This window comes from Ranitomeya variabilis, chromosome 8 (genome assembly GCF_051348905.1).
Source record: "Ranitomeya variabilis isolate aRanVar5 chromosome 8, aRanVar5.hap1, whole genome shotgun sequence".
Classification (NCBI taxonomy): domain Eukaryota; kingdom Metazoa; phylum Chordata; class Amphibia; order Anura; family Dendrobatidae; genus Ranitomeya; species Ranitomeya variabilis.
Genome location: NC_135239.1, coordinates 63179169 through 63195317, shown reverse-complemented (window position 1 = coordinate 63195317; position 16149 = coordinate 63179169). Strand labels below are relative to the sequence as shown.

The 16149-nt window shown below is 41.8% G+C and overlaps 1 protein-coding gene across 1 annotated transcript in view; it reads left to right on the top strand.

Annotated features, from left to right (window-relative positions):
* Positions 1 to 10129, top strand: part of LOC143787866 (calcium-activated chloride channel regulator 1-like) — a 50615-nt gene extending 40486 nt beyond the window's left edge. Inside the window, exons 13-15 of the mRNA XM_077276983.1 lie at positions 2077 to 2241; positions 5081 to 5311; positions 7271 to 10129. Of these exons, the coding sequence (XP_077133098.1) occupies positions 2077 to 2241; positions 5081 to 5311; positions 7271 to 7602 (728 nt within the window). The 3' untranslated portion in view covers positions 7603 to 10129. The remainder of the gene's footprint in view (positions 1 to 2076; positions 2242 to 5080; positions 5312 to 7270) is intronic.
* Positions 10130 to 16149: the final 6020 nt, after the last annotated feature.

Below are 16149 nucleotides of genomic sequence, written 5' to 3'. Positions count from 1 at the left end.
TACATTGTCCTTATACGTACAGTAGTATTTCATAGTCATGGTGGTACGGCCATCAGATCCAACCCGTAATCAGAAAACCTCTATAGTGTATATTTGCACATTTTGATATCATTCAGCCGTTCAACAATTTGTTTCAGGGAACTTTAGTGTTGCCGGAAAAGTAAAACTATTGCATGATGAAGGTTCTAAAGAACAGTCTATGTCCGACACCTGCTGGTGATTAGTAGTGCTGCAGTCTTTATTCCTAAAGGCAAACTGTTGTGTGATAAAATGCTGCTAACTTGCAGTTATGGGGTTAATCTGCAGGTTAATAGTGTTCTAAAGATGTGTGGTCGCCGCACTGAAAGTCCTGCTGCAAGTGGGGGGAATGAACTTTATTCCTCCTGGTAGCCTCGGGCTTTCAGTCAGAGAGGTGTGTCCGGTGTCTCTTCAGTCACTGCTAAATGCATAGTGAGCGGCGTCTGTAACTGCTCCCTGCCACTGACTGACAGCCTGCTCTGTACTGATGCACTGCTAAGCATGCTGTCAGTCAGTGTTGGGGAGTAGTCACAGTCAGAGATGAGGGAACCTAATGGTGCTGAACCCGGACTTATCCCGGAAATCTGTAACCGCTCCTCGCCACTGACTGACAGCCTGCTCTGTACTGATGTACTGCTGAGCCTGCTGTCAGTCAGTGTTGGGGAACAGTCACAGCCAGAGATGAGGGAACCTAATGGTGCTGAATTCCGAACACAAGCTTATCCCAGAAGTCCATTTTACTGTTCGGATGGAGAGAGTCTGTGGGAGTACTCTGCTTCCTCTAGCAGCCCTCTAGCCCTTACTACTACCATTTTACAGCATTAAAGTTCGGGTCCCCATTGACTTCTGTCGGGTTCAGGTAGAGTTCTGGTACCTGATTCGAGCTTTGGACTGAAGTTCAGGTGAACCTGAACATCCATGGGTCCGCTCATCCCTCGTCCCAGCCTTCCATCACTATGCATTGAGCGGTGACTGAAGCTGCAACGGCAACGTGGCTGTGACTGAACGACTGAGGCTGCCAGGAGGAAAAACATCCATTTCCTCTGGTAGCCTGGATCTGAGTGGGGGGGCTGCATGACGTTAGAGCACTGTTAACCTGCAGATATGGGGTTAATCTGCCAGTTAATAGCGTTTGGGGACATGACACACTGCCTTTAAAAGCTATGGACACCATTGACACGGAAAGAATCATTTTTACTTATGTTAGTGATTAAGTTCAGTTATTATTATGCTTTGCTTATATAGGGCTGTCATATTCTGCGGCACTTTACAGACATTATCATCATTGTACCCATTGGGGCTCACAATCTAAATTCCCTATCAGTAAGTATTTGGAAGAAACCGGAGAACCCGGAGGAAACCCACAAACACGGGGAGAACATATAAACTCCTTGCAGATGTTGTCCTTGGTGGGATTTGAATCCAGGACCCAGCGCTGCAACACAACAGTGCTAACCACTGAGCCACTGTTTATTAATTATATTAAAAATAAAAGTTTCCTTCTGGAGTCTTCACTCCTTTATTAATTTTCAGACTGGTTTGGAACCTGATCCAAGTCTAATTTTTTTTTTCTTGTGGAAATATCCCTGCCAGTAATACAGGCTGGATGTGAGCTCTGTGTGTATCCAGGGTGCTGCTGTCTTCACTTAAAGTATCAGCAAAGTTCCAATACTGTACTTTCCTCTCCACGTGCTTTCCTCTGTATCTATAGTTTGTCTTCTCTGCTCTCCATAAAACCTTAGATACTTTCCCCACTGCCCACTGCAGATCTGTGTCCAACCACTTTCCTCTTGCCATCTCCAATGGCCCCTACACACACTAAATAGGTGTCAGCCTAACGCCAGTTTAACCAACACCGATCTCTTCCAACTCCCATAATCATAGGAATATTTGACTCAGCTGAAAGCAAATGAACAATACAGAAGCATTCTGTGTGAAGGTGTACATAGTGTTTAATTTGTGAGATTACATCAGACTTTGTAAAATTGATATTAAGTTATGCAATCACAGTATTAAAGTGTTGATATTTTGTTTAAATAAACTTTGCTTTCTTTGAAGGTGCCGATATTATCAAGAATGACGGAATATATTCCAGATTCTTTACAGACTTTAATGGAAATGGCAGGTACAACTTGAAAGTGCGTGTAGAAAGTCATGAGAAAGACAGCAAAGCCACCATCCCAAAAAGCCGGGTGCTATACCTTCCTGGTTATGTTGAGAATGGTAAGATTATCATGTAAATGCCAATATTATAATATCAGTCTAAGTCCGGCGTCACACCTAGTGTAGGAAAATACGGTCCGTTTTTTTACGGCCGAGATACGCAGAAAAGTTCCTGAAGAGTGATCCGTATTCAATGCGAGGATGCGATTTTTTTCTCCAAAAATTATCCGTGTGTCATCTGTATGGCGAAATTTTCTCACCGGCTTGCAAAATGGACATAGAATGGATCCATGGGCTCAAATATTCGTGAAAACATATATACAGTCATATATATGTCAGTGAGACACATACAGTACAGACCAAAAGTTTGGACACACCTTCTCATTTCAAGATTTTTCTGTATTTTCATGACTATGAAAATTGTAAATTCGCACTGAAGGCATCAAAACTATGAATTAACACATGTGGAATTATATACTAAACAAAAAAGTGTGAAACAACTGAAAATATGTCTTATATTCTAGGTTCTTCAAAGTAGCCACCTTTTGCTTTGATGACTGCTTTGCACACTCTTGGCATTCTCTTGATGCTAAAGAGACTTTTAAATGAGAAGGTGTGTCCAAACTTTTGGTCAGTACTGTATATATATATATATATATATATATATATATATATATATATATATATATATATATATACATATATATATATATTATTACTTGGAGAATATAGAGTCAAAAATAGCCCAAAGAGAATACTATTAATTCATGTTTATTAGAAATTCTATTTAGCATATAAGCACATACATAATACATGTGGAAAAGCTTCATATCAAAAAGCAATAATTGTGACTAAATCCTTGAGTGCAACCAGTACATCAGGTATACAGATCAGGGCACAATAGTAATAATAATATAGTTTATATGTTACAGCAAGTAATAGTAGTAAACTCCATCTAGGTATGAAGATGCATGGTAGTCAAAACAAGTGTTGACAGCTAACAATAGTGCTAACAGCCTAACCATGCATACATGCATGCTTTGCAACATATAGAATATAAAAAAGTAGAGATTAATTACCCATGAAAGTTCTGGTGAGCCCGTCTGGATCCTGGATGTGTACCCCAACGCGCGTTTCGCGTGTATGTATAACCGCTTCCTCAGGGGTATATATATACACTCACTGGCCACTTTATTAGGTACACCTGTCCAACTTCTTGTTAACACTTAATTTCTAATCAGCCAATCACATGGCGGCAACTCAGTGCATTTAGGCATGTAGACATGGTCAAGACAATCTCCTGCAGTTCAAACCGAGCATCAGTATGGGGAAGAAAGGTGATTTGAGTGCCTTTGAACGTGGCATGGTTGTTGGTGCCAGAAGGGCTGGTCTGAGTATTTCAGAAACTGCTGATCTACTGGGATTTTCACGCACAACCATCTCTAGGGTTTACAGAGAATGGTCCGAAAAAGAAAAAAAATCCAGTGAGCGGCAGTTCTGTGGGCGGAAATGCCTTGTTGATGCCAGAGGTCAGAGGAGAATGGGCAGACTGGTTCGAGCTGATAGAAAGGCAACAGTGACTCAAATCGCCACCCGTTACAACCAAGGTAGGCCTAAGAGCATCTCTGAACGCACAGTGCGTCGAACTTTGAGGCAGATGGGCTACAGCAGCAGAAGACCACACCGGGTACCACTCCTTTCAGCTAAGAACAGGAAACTCAGGCTACAATTTGTACAAGCTCATCGAAATTGGACAGTAGAAGATTGGAAAAACGTTGCTTGGTCTGATGAGTCTCGATTTCTGCTGCGACATTCGGATGGTAGGGTCAGAATTTGGCGTAAACAACATGAAAGCATGGATCCATCCTGCCTTGTATGGAGCATCTTTGGGATGTGCAGCCGACAAATCTGCGGCAACTGTGTGATGCCATCATGTCAATATGGACCAAAATCTCTGAGGAATGCTTCCAGCACCTTGTTGAATCTATGCCACGAAGAATTGAGGCAGTTCTGAAGGCAAAAGGGGGTCCAACCCGTTACTAGCATGGTGTACCTAATAAAGTGGCCGGTGAGTGTATATATATATTTAATACAGAGCTAGATAGCAGAAAAGCCGGTAATTCAATTGCCAGCTTTTTCTTTCTCCTTATTAAACCTGACAGGATATGAGACATGGTTTACATACAGTAAACCATTTCATATCCCTTATAATTTTGCATATTCCTCACTAATGATGTAAGAAGTGTCTGTGTGCAAAATTTGGTGGCTCTAGGTGTTAAAATAAAGGGTTAGATCACGCAAAAAAAATAGCGTGGGCTCCCGCGCAATTTTCTACGCCAGAGTGGGAAAGCCAGTGACTGAGGGCAGATATTCATAGCCTAGAGAGGGACCATGGTTATTGACCCCCCGTGGCTAAAAACATCTGCCCCCAGCCACCCCAGAAAAGGCACATCTGTAAGATGCGCCTATTCTGGCACTTGGCCACTCTCTTCCCACTCCCGTGTAGAGGTGGTATATGGGGTAATGAAGGGTTAACGTCACCTTGCTATTGTAAGGTGACATTAAGCCAGGTTAATAATGGAGAGGCGTCAATAAGACACCTATCCATTATGTCTATAAAGACATGGCTGGGTGAGTTTGGTACAGAAGAAAATGACCGGCTGCACAGAGCCTGGCCCTCAGCCCCATGCAACACTTTTCAGATTAACTAGAAACGATGGATTTAATATTCAGCACTAGGTGTAATATGTAGGCACCCTAATACTTTTGTCCATACAGTGTATACATCTAGTACATCATTGTTTTCCCACTTGTCGCTATGCTGTATGATGTTGATGATATTGATGTTCTATTCCCATCTGTCACCTTTACCTGATTTTTTTTCTTTATTTTTTCACAGGTGTATTAGTCAGTAACCCTCCAAAACCAAAAATTACCATTGAGGATCTGAATTTGGGAAATTTTAGCCGTACAGCCGCAGGAGGTGCTTTTGTAGTATCAAATGTGCCATCGGGTCCCTTACCGGATGTCTTTAAGCCTAGTAGAATCACCGATTTGGGGGCAGAGTTTCAGGACCAAATAGTTGTGCTGTCTTGGACAGCCACCGGTGATGATGAAGATAAAGGAAATGGTATGTGCTTTTTCTAATTTCTGAACATGCATTATTTTCATGTTTTATGTGACGTGAACATTTCACTATTTTATCTGGATGGTACAATATTATACTGGGTAAGGCTAGGTTCAGATTGCGTTAGTGCAATCCGTTTAGCGCGAGCGCTAGCGGATTGCGCTAATGCAATGTCTTTTTCGGGGCCGCGTTCAGGGGTCGCGTTAATGTCCCCGCTCTCGCAGATCCCCGATCTGCGAGAGCGGGGAACGGACCTCTGGTGCGCCGCGGACGCTGCAAGCAGCGTCCGAGGCGCGCTACAAAAGACCGGCACATCGCTAGCGCGTGCCGAAAATGACACGCGCTAGCAATGCGCTCTAACATTGCCGGCAATGGGAGCGCTAACGGACGCGGTGCACGGCGTTAATTTCGCCGTGCAACGCTGTCCGTTAGCGCTATCCCATTAACGCAATGGGAACATAGCCTAAGAATAAGTCTCAAATGGAAGCACATTTTTATTCAAAATATCCTAAAAGCTACACTGACCATCACCCATGATAAATTAGATCTGATAATCTTGAAAGGAGAAGCTAGATTTTCCTTCAGTGTGACCTCTCATATGTGATTTGCACACTTAATGTAACTTGCCGAATAGTGGCTCATCCTGATTTTTGTCAATTTTCAGTGAAAAACTATAACCCCTGCTTCACTGAGAGAAGCAGGAAGAATAGCTAGATGGCATGTAACCGTAAGGGTGAAAATCACGTATGAGTGGTCATGTGCTACCTGCTGCAACTGCAAGCAGAATTGCATCGTGACAGCGAGTATGTTACGCATTACATGGATTTGGCATGATACGGTAATTAGTGTTATAATGAATGCCCAGAAACATCATCAGTATGTGAACACATCACCAGAACCATCATAAGTACTTGAATACAGCAGCAGAAACGCCATCAGTACATACTGTAAATGCATAACCAGAACCACCATCAATACATGAATACAGCACCAGAACTACAACTATTACTACATGAATACAGAACCAGACTGCCATTAGTACATGAATATAGAACCAGAACCACCATCACATATATGTTTTATGAATGGAACCGTGGTCCTTTATAGTCTATGGGTACATTCACTAGTTAATTTTTTCTTGTGGACTTATTTTGTGATTTTGATCCAGTTTGTGAATTAAAATTACCTATTCAAATCAATGGGTCTGTGAAAAAAAACAGACAGCACTCAAATACCATCCAAATTCTGTTCAGTTTGTACTTTTTAATGAGTAAGAGGAGCATGGAATTATTTTTTTTTTTTTAAGGAAAATGGATGACACACTGATGGTGCAAAGCAAAAATACATGAAAATCAGATTTAACATATGTATAAAAACAAAAATCAGACGTCTGAATGATGTCTCAGGAAGGGAGGGAACCACATAGAAAACTGAAAACAGAAAATTAGCCAAAATTAAAAGTCTCATAGTTTGGAAAATTATTAATTTGGCTGTAAACATTTTTGTTCCCTTTTTCAATTAAGAAACATTCCCATTGCATTGGTATATTGGGTCACAGACAAGTAACCTAAAAGCAATAGCCTTGGTCAGAGGTTAATAGCTGGGAATGAGCAGGAATATAGCTATAGGACCAGGATCTGCACTAAGGCCGCTATGCCACAAGTTCAGTATTATAAATGGTTGAGTCCTGTTACAGATTTGGCATTGGGCACTTATTAATGATCATTTGGTTTCTTGATGAATTTTTGGTTACCTGTGTGTTCCGGCTTGCATGATATATAACGTCACGATGGTGCTCCCATTTTCAGGGCTGGTCTGATAAAATGACTCGTGAAGTAAAAAAAAACCAAAGGGTAATTTATAATAATAAACTTAGACAATTACATGAAATTAAGTCTATGAAGAGTTGTATATGATGTAGTTTCTGTAGTTTTTGATGGTTTGCATCTTTTTCATTTTTAGCCACCAGTTACGACCTACGAATGAGCCTGAACAGCACCACGCTCGTTGATGACTTTGAGAAAGGCACACCGGTCAATATTTCCAGTCTTACGCCATCACAGTCCGGTTTACGGGAAGAATTTCGCTTCACTCCTCACAATACTACTATTAAAAATGGCACCATATTTTATTTTGCATTAATTGCTATAGACAAGGTAGATCAAAAATCGGAGCCGTCTAATGTGGCAAGGGCAGCCCTGTTCTTACCGAGAAACTCGGCCAACGGCGTGTTAGGAACAGGAAACACGCTGATTTTGACTCTTTTGATGACAATTGTTGCTTTCCATCTCTGAAGCACAAGTTGAATGATCGAAAACAAGATTTTGGACTGAAGCGGACTAAATACCTATGTAGGACATATACATATACTTATCGATCTGTTTCATCACTGGTTAGAGAAGAGAGCCAGTGCCGTGCAGTAACCTTCCATGGAAACTTCCCTGTGCGCTTGTATGAGGCTCATACCATTTTACAACTCCTAGACAACATATCAATGTCTTCCTAGTCATTTCTTATACATGGAATGATGGAAAAACAGAACTATTGAGGAGGACAATGGTGCAGCGGCACGCAACGCTCCAAACACTGACCTTGGTATTTCTGGAATATGTCCCCTATTATGTATGTGTATGAATGAGCCAGTTGTATTTTCATTCTTCCTTACTGACTTTTCAACACATTTTGATGCAAAAAATTACAATACTTCTTTCGTTTTAACAAAATTACTGTATGTAATTTTCACTTATTCCAGCCCACATTAGTCCTGATGGTCTAGAGGGCTATCAGTAGAGAGGAGACCATCATCATCATCATCATTCTCTTTTATGCTCTTTCCCAGCCAATTGGAACCATGTAAAAGCAAATCCTAAACGCAGAGATTGATTGCTTATTTAGTATATTTTTTTGTTTTTAGCTTTTATTTGCTCTAGTCGAGTGTCTTTAGAAGGTTCTGGAAACCCAATGAGTTGATAAACCTTATGTAGCACTAGTATACTCAACAACATCTCAATCTCAGAGCTATACCTGACATATCAGTTATGATAAATATATAGACCTGTGTAAAAAATGTAAAATATGGGGAAAAAAACACGGAAAAATGCCAAATCTTGATATAGAAAATCTAAGGTCTGATGCAGAAAAGCTGAGTTGTGCGCATGGAGGCTTTATTATGGAAGCATCTGGAGTCCCAGCAGATCTGGATTCAGGCTTACCCAGCTACATTACATGACTATGTGTTATCTTAAAGTGAGCCACCCAAAAAATGGAGGTACAACATCTATAGCGTCTTGCCAAATGCTTCCATTTTTCTAATAGAGTGACATCTGATGATATTTAGGAGGGCACCGTCAGTGCCAGAAGCACAACCATTTTACTAGGAACAGATAAAGCAATCTCCAGAGAATGGGGATGTACGTTCACTAATTTATTTAGTTTTTCTTTTTTATTTATATCTCTATTTCTAGAGTAGTGATCCACTGGATGATCGGCTGTGTATCTGCTTAGGTATTAAATATTACTAAGATGTATACTGGTGGATGACACTGTACAAGGAGCACTGGAAGTCAGTATTCATGTCACACCTAAATGGAAATATCAGGGAACCGTACAAACCATTGATGTACAATTGTATCATGTACAAATGAAGGATTGATCAGGTCGGAACAGAGATATTAAGAAAAGTGTTCATTATAAGGCTGTTTGCTTCGATGCCATAGACTGTGAATAGAGCAGCAGAGGGCTCACTTAGGCAAACTGCTCCAACCATTGTGATAGGAAGAAAAGATGTCCTCCACTCTGGCGATCAGTGGTAGGGCCATGTATCAGACCGCCATGTCCTCGCATTCACCAGTGAATATGGATAGGGTAAATAGAGATTAATGAATATATGTACTGGCCCCTTGCCCAGGTCAGTAGTCCGTGTCCGCTGGACGGGAGCCAGAGAGCTGCCCCTTACCTGCCACCAGCCACAACTCCTCTTCTGATTAGCCAGCCTGGCACCATATCTTAGGTGCGCCACATCACAACAATAACGTAAACCCAGGACGGCTAATCAAAAGATGATGTCGGCAGGTAAGAAGTTATTCCCAGGGCTCCTGTCCAGCTGTCACAGAGTACTGACCTGGATGTGAGACCAGGGTCTTGTGAATTTATGCTCTGATCTCATCATGGTAATAATTGCTTTAGGCTGAAATATCCATTTATAAAGCTACATTTAAATCAGTATATTACAGGGAATCTGTTAGTAAGGGTTTGCTATGTAAACTGAGAGCATAAATAAGTAGGGGCAGAGACCCTGATTCCTGCGATGCATCACTTACTGGACTGCTTATTGCTTTAATGAAATCACTGCTTTATCAGTAGGAGATTATCACTAGAGGACCAGTTGTTTTGTGCCATGTTGTCCTCCTGCTCTATATAACCCTACTCCCACCATTGATTGTCAGCCTTTTATTTATACTGTGCATAGGCAAAAAGCTGCCACTCAATGGTGGGGGTGGGGTTATATACATCTCAACAATCACAGCACTGCTACACCTGCAAAAACAGGGATTTTATTAAAAAAACTGCAACAAGAAGCCCAGTAAGTGATACATTGCTGGAATCAGGGTATCTGTCCCTTCATCATGCTGCTCTCAGCTTACATATCAAAAACAGTTTATAGCAAAGACAGATTCCTTTTAATTAGATGTGCTATTCAGATAAGCTGGGAAAGGAAAGCAAATAACATATGTATATTTTTATTACAAAGATTTATATTTTTGGGATTTGGTGGTCGTTTGTAAAGTGCCTGAAATAAATGTGAATAAAACCTTAAAGTTGCTGATTCTCTAATGTCATTGTTTTCCACAACCTGTAAATTTTACATTTGTTCCTTGTAACATTTATAAATCAATTAGACATGGTAGCAGTAATATCATTGTGGATGTGGGTTTGGGACCGTTTATTAGCATCCAGTACAACAACTGAACAATTCATAATCTCAATTACTGTACATCGGTGTTTGTTGGCCAAAACTAGGAGTGAATCCAAAATACAAAGGACTTGCAAATCTCTCAATCATAGTTTTCTGTTTGGTTTTGGTTTACAAACACTGATGCAAAATACTTCCTTGTGAAAGTGGATTTGTAGTAAAAATGAGGGAATTTTCACAGAGAAAGGTAATTTTGGGGTGAATGAAAAACTGCTCACAGAAAAAATCCCCCAAAAAATATTAAAAATTAACCTTTATTAAGCCAATTGATTAAAAAAGACCCAAAACACATGTGCACTTGCAAAAACCATCACCAAAACACAATCAAACAATAGGAAAGGCCGGGACAGTGCCAAGCCCTACACTCACTGAATGCACCCTGCCTACTTGCGGAGGTTGGCACCCTGTTATCCTGCGCAATGGCGCCCCCGCTCCTCGCCGGCTCTCCCTGCTATCCCTGCAAAACCCTGTCTGGAAAACGGGATTGAAAAAGATCATCCATACGGGTGTACAGAAATGAATTAAATTGATGACAATGTCTGGGTGAACCTATACGACTATCTGGCTAGAGATAATAATCTTTTAATAGCTAGATAAGCTTAGAGTAGGAGAAAGTGCTAAAGTGCTGTATTAAAAAAATGATGTTTTAAAAGATCCTAATGGAAACATATGCATATATATTCTCTTAGTTGGTTAAATATATTGGGAACCCCTCTCAAGATGCTGTCCCAATATTTGTAAGAAGACAATTATTGTGCTACACACTCATACTTCATATAGCCGCACATTGCCATGATGAACTTTATACAATGTCAAAGACAACCAACCGGTTGATAGATACCGTTCAATATATTTGCATCAGATAGATCCCTTTCTGTTCAGTCAGAATAAACCATCTTAACTCAAAAGAATCCCTTTTCACTCAACGCGTTTCCCCTCTTCCTTCTTTCTAAAGAGGTTCATCAGGAGTACAACCAAATATCAAAGGGTTACTTAGCTTTATATGTTTTTCATCATTTTGAGCGATATGGATAGCTGCACCACCGGGCCGATCCCCTATCTATGTAGCGCTTACCGACAAGTGCCCAGTTTGTGCGTTTTATGGACTGTAACTAAGTACCAAACAGATATCACCTGAATAACTTCCACAGTACGGATTAGATGTGCTTCCGGTCTCACCCACGATGGTAATGATGACGTATACGTGATGTAATGAGACGGCGTCAGGCGGACAGAGCGCGCACGTATCACGTAGGGGATAGGGGATCGGCCCGGTGGTGCAGCTATCCATATCGCTCAAAATGATGAAAAACATATAAAGCTAAGTAACCCTTTGATATTTGGTTGTACTCCTGATGAACCTCTTTAGAAAGAAGGAAGAGGGGAAACGCGTTGAGTGAAAAGGGATTCTTTTGAGTTAAGATGGTTTATTCTGACTGAACAGAAAGGGATCTATCTGATGCAAATATATTGAACGGTATCTATCAACCGGTTGGTTGTCTTTGACATTGTATAAAGTTCATCATGGCAATGTGCGGCTATATGAAGTATGAGTGTGTAGCACAATAATTGTCTTCTTACAAATATTGGGACAGCATCTTGAGAGGGGTTCCCAATATATTTAACCAACTAAGAGAATATATATGCATATGTTTCCATTAGGATCTTTTAAAACATCATTTTTTTAATACAGCACTTTAGCACTTTCTCCTACTCTAAGCTTATCTAGCTATTAAAAGATTATTATCTCTAGCCAGATAGTCGTATAGGTTCACCCAGACATTGTCATCAATTTAATTCATTTCTGTACACCCGTATGGATGATCTTTTTCAATCCCGTTTTCCAGACAGGGTTTTGCAGGGATAGCAGGGAGAGCCGGCGAGGAGCGGGGGCGCCATTGCGCAGGATAACAGGGTGCCAACCTCCGCAAGTAGGCAGGGTGCATTCAGTGAGTGTAGGGCTTGGCACTGTCCCGGCCTTTCCTATTGTTTGATTGTGTTTTGGTGATGGTTTTTGCAAGTGCACATGTGTTTTGGGTCTTTTTTAATCAATTGGCTTAATAAAGGTTAATTTTTAATATTTTTGGGGGATTTTTTCTGTGAGCAGTTAAAAATGAGGGAATAGTGAGGTCAGGCCCGTTCTGGAATACTGTGTCCAGTTCTGGGTACCACATTTTAAAAAAAGACATAGAGAAACTGGAGCAAGTTCAGAGAAGAGCTACCAGGATGGCAAGCGGACTGCAAAGTATGTCCTATGAGGAACGATTAAAGGATCTGGGGATGTTTAGTTTGCAAAAAAAAAGGAAAAGAGGAGACTTAAAGTGAACCTGTTGACAGGATTTTGCTAAGCAAACTACAGTATCAGGTTGGCACTGTTAAACTAATTAAAATTATGCCTGGGGTGAAGAATCCGTCTTGTGGTTCTTGTGTAATCAGTGTTAGAGGTTTTCCGCTAATGATATGCCCGTGCTCTGGGGTAGGACTGTAGGCAGAGTGTTATCTTCCTGCTCTAAGCCAGAGAAACCAAGAAGAGACCTGCCCACAGGCCGTCCCGAAGCACAAACATGTTCCTCATCATAGAGACAGAGACAGACTGTGCTTCGGGGCGGCCTGTGGACAGGTCTCTCCTTGGTTTCTCTGGCTTAGTGCAGGAAGATAAGACTCTGCCTACAGTCCCACCACGGAGCACGGGCATTTCATTAACTGAAAACCTCTAACACTGATTACACAAGAACCACAAGACGGATTCTTCACCCCAGACATAATTTTAATTAGTTTAACAGTGCCAACCTGATACTGTAGTTTGCTTAGCACTGATTACACAAGAACCACAAGACGGATTTGTTCACCTCAGGTATCAGTTTAATCAGTGTAACAGCGCCAACCTAACAATGTCTGTAGTTCACTTAGCAAAATCCTGTGGACAGGTTCACTTTAATAGCTGTCTACAAATAACTGAAGTGATGTTACAGTGTAGAGGGATCATTTCATTTGAGATCTAGAGGGATTGTTCTCATTTGCACATGGAAACGCGAGAAGCAATGGAATGAAACTGAAAAGGAGAAGATACAGATTAGATATTAAAACCAAAATTTGACAGTGAAGGTGATCAATGAGTGCAACAGGCTGCCACAAGAGGTGGTGAGTTCTCCTTCAATGGAAGTCTTCAAATAGAGGCTGGACAGACATCTGTCTGAGGTGGTTTAGTGAATCCTGCATTGACTTGCCACTACAACTGGTTGAGCTCCCAAATATTTGTAACTTTCAACCTGCTCCACTTCCGGACCAGCAATAGTGACAGGTAGACCTTCAATATTTCTTCTGCTATAGTTCACCACCAGCTCAATAGGTTTCTTTATGGTTAATTGTATATAGTTAGACTGACACCGATCCACAAAATCCGACACCACCCTCCTATATTCCTCATTACCCCGGCCGCCCTAACGCACCCGACTACCATGGTGTCATGCAATTGGAGGTGGCAAAAATCAGATATATAGTGAAAATCTGCTGTGTAAAATGAGAAAAGAAAGGGCGACAGCAGCGTTCCCAGGTCACCTACACTGCTCAACAATCCACCAGACACGACTGCTCGCATCTGTACAATCTGTGGGCTGTCTGACAGGTAGTCCATTATCCAACTTCTCATCGCCTCCTCCACCTTCATATCAGTCATCTTTTTGAGTAATTATATTGGCTGTAAGGTATTGAACGCACTCAAACAACATTGCGCGTACAGTGGTTCCATCATTGTCCAAAAATGAATGTACTGTATGTCAGGCTACTTTCACACTAGCGTTTTACTGAGCTGCGGAGGGCTGCGGACTTCCTCTGTGAAGCCCCGACCACGGCCGCACCTCCGCCGCCCACTTCCACATGCGAGCTGCGTACCTATCTTTAACATTAGGTATGCAGGTGGTGCGGATGTATGCGGATGCCTTCGCATGCGGCGTTTTGATGCTGCAGAGAAAAAAAGAAATTCCCATCAACTTCGTTTTACGCAGGTCGTCGCATCGTCAAAACGACGCATGCAGAGGGATCCGCATACATCTGCACCACCTGCGTACCTAATGCTAAAGATAGGTACCAGGCCGCATGCGGATGTGGGCGGAGCTGAGGGGCCGTGGGCGGGGCTTCACAGAGGAAGTCCGCAGCCCTCCGCAGCTCAGCAAAACGCTAGTGTGAAACTAGCCTAACACAGACATAACGGCATCGTCCATCCCCAATCTATGCTGGTAAGAAAACTGTAGGGGGTCAACAAAAGCCCTCACCCCCGGACTCAAGTAAGCAAGAACTAAGCATTAAAAGGGCTTCATAGAATAAGGCCACAGGACGATAGTCGTTTAGGGATGCTGGGAAAGTAGTCTTCAGAACCGGAACCAGGCAGGAAGTCTTCCATAACACTGGTACCCTCTGTGATTGTAGGCTCCAGTTAAACAGGTACTGACAGGCAGCACACAGCTGGTGCACACACTGTAAGGACACATGGACTGAGACCGTCTGGCCTGCTGCATTACCTTGGCTTAGTTTCCTAAACTGTCTCCTCAAATCACTTTGGGAGACTCTGAAATCAGTCCGTTCAATATATATATATATATATATATATATATATATATATATATACTGCTCAAAAAAATAAAGGGAACACTAAAATCTCACATCCTAGATATCATTGAATGAAATGTTCCAGTTGTAAATCTTTATTCATTACATAGTGGAATGTGTTGAGAATAAAACCTAAAAATGATCAACGTAAATCATAACTAATATCCCACAGAGGTCTGAAGTTGGAATGATGCTCAAAATCAAAGTGGAAAATGAAGTTACAGGCTCATCCAACTTCAGTGGAAAAGCCTCAAGACAAGGAAATGATGCTCAGTAGCATGTGTGGCCTCCATGTGCCTGTATGACCTCCCTACAATGACTGGGCATGCTCCTGAAGAGGCGGCAGATGGTCTCCTGAGGGATGTCCTCCCAGACCTGGACTAAAGCATCCGCCAACTCCCGGACAGTCTGTGGTGCAACGGGAGGTTGGTGGATGGAGAAAGACATGATGTCCCAGATGCGCTCAATCGGATTCAGGTCTGGGGAATGGGCGGGCCAGTCCATAGCTTAAATGCCTTCATCTTGCAGGAACTGCTGACACACTCCAGCCACATGAGGTCTGGCATTGTCCTGCATTAGGAGGAACCCAGGGCCAACCGCACCAGCATATGGTCTCACAAGTGGTCTGAGGTTCTCATCTCGGTACCTAATGGCAGTCAGGCAACCTCTGGCGAGCACATGGAGGGCTGTGCGGCCCTCCAAAGAAATGCCACCCCATACATTACTGATAATAATAATGATGTATATAGCGCCAACATATTCCGCAGCACTTTACAATTAAGCGGGGACATGTACAGACAATAAATTGCTGCGGACGTTTTTCCTTCTCTTTCAAACGCAGTCATTACTTTGGAGACAGTACCTCTTGACACGCCAAGCATTCGGGCACTTTCTGTTACACTAGCGCCTGCCATACGAGCACCAACTATTTGGCCTCTGAAAATCTGAGAGGTCTGCCATTGGTATCAGGTTCTCATCAATGTTATTACAATTATGCAAAACAAAGTTAATTTACATACACATAACACATAATCAACGACAAAACATTACCAAATGTCACGGTTTGCAATTTTATCACATGTTCGAAGATTATATTAATATATATATATATATATATATATATATATATATATATATATATACACTGTCATGTAGAGTTTTATCCACTAGAGGGCAACATTACTGTATTTTTCACACTGGCACAGTATGAGGCATGGTGGAACCCAGTAGCAAAGAAGACATTTGTAATTAAAGTCCGTTCTGC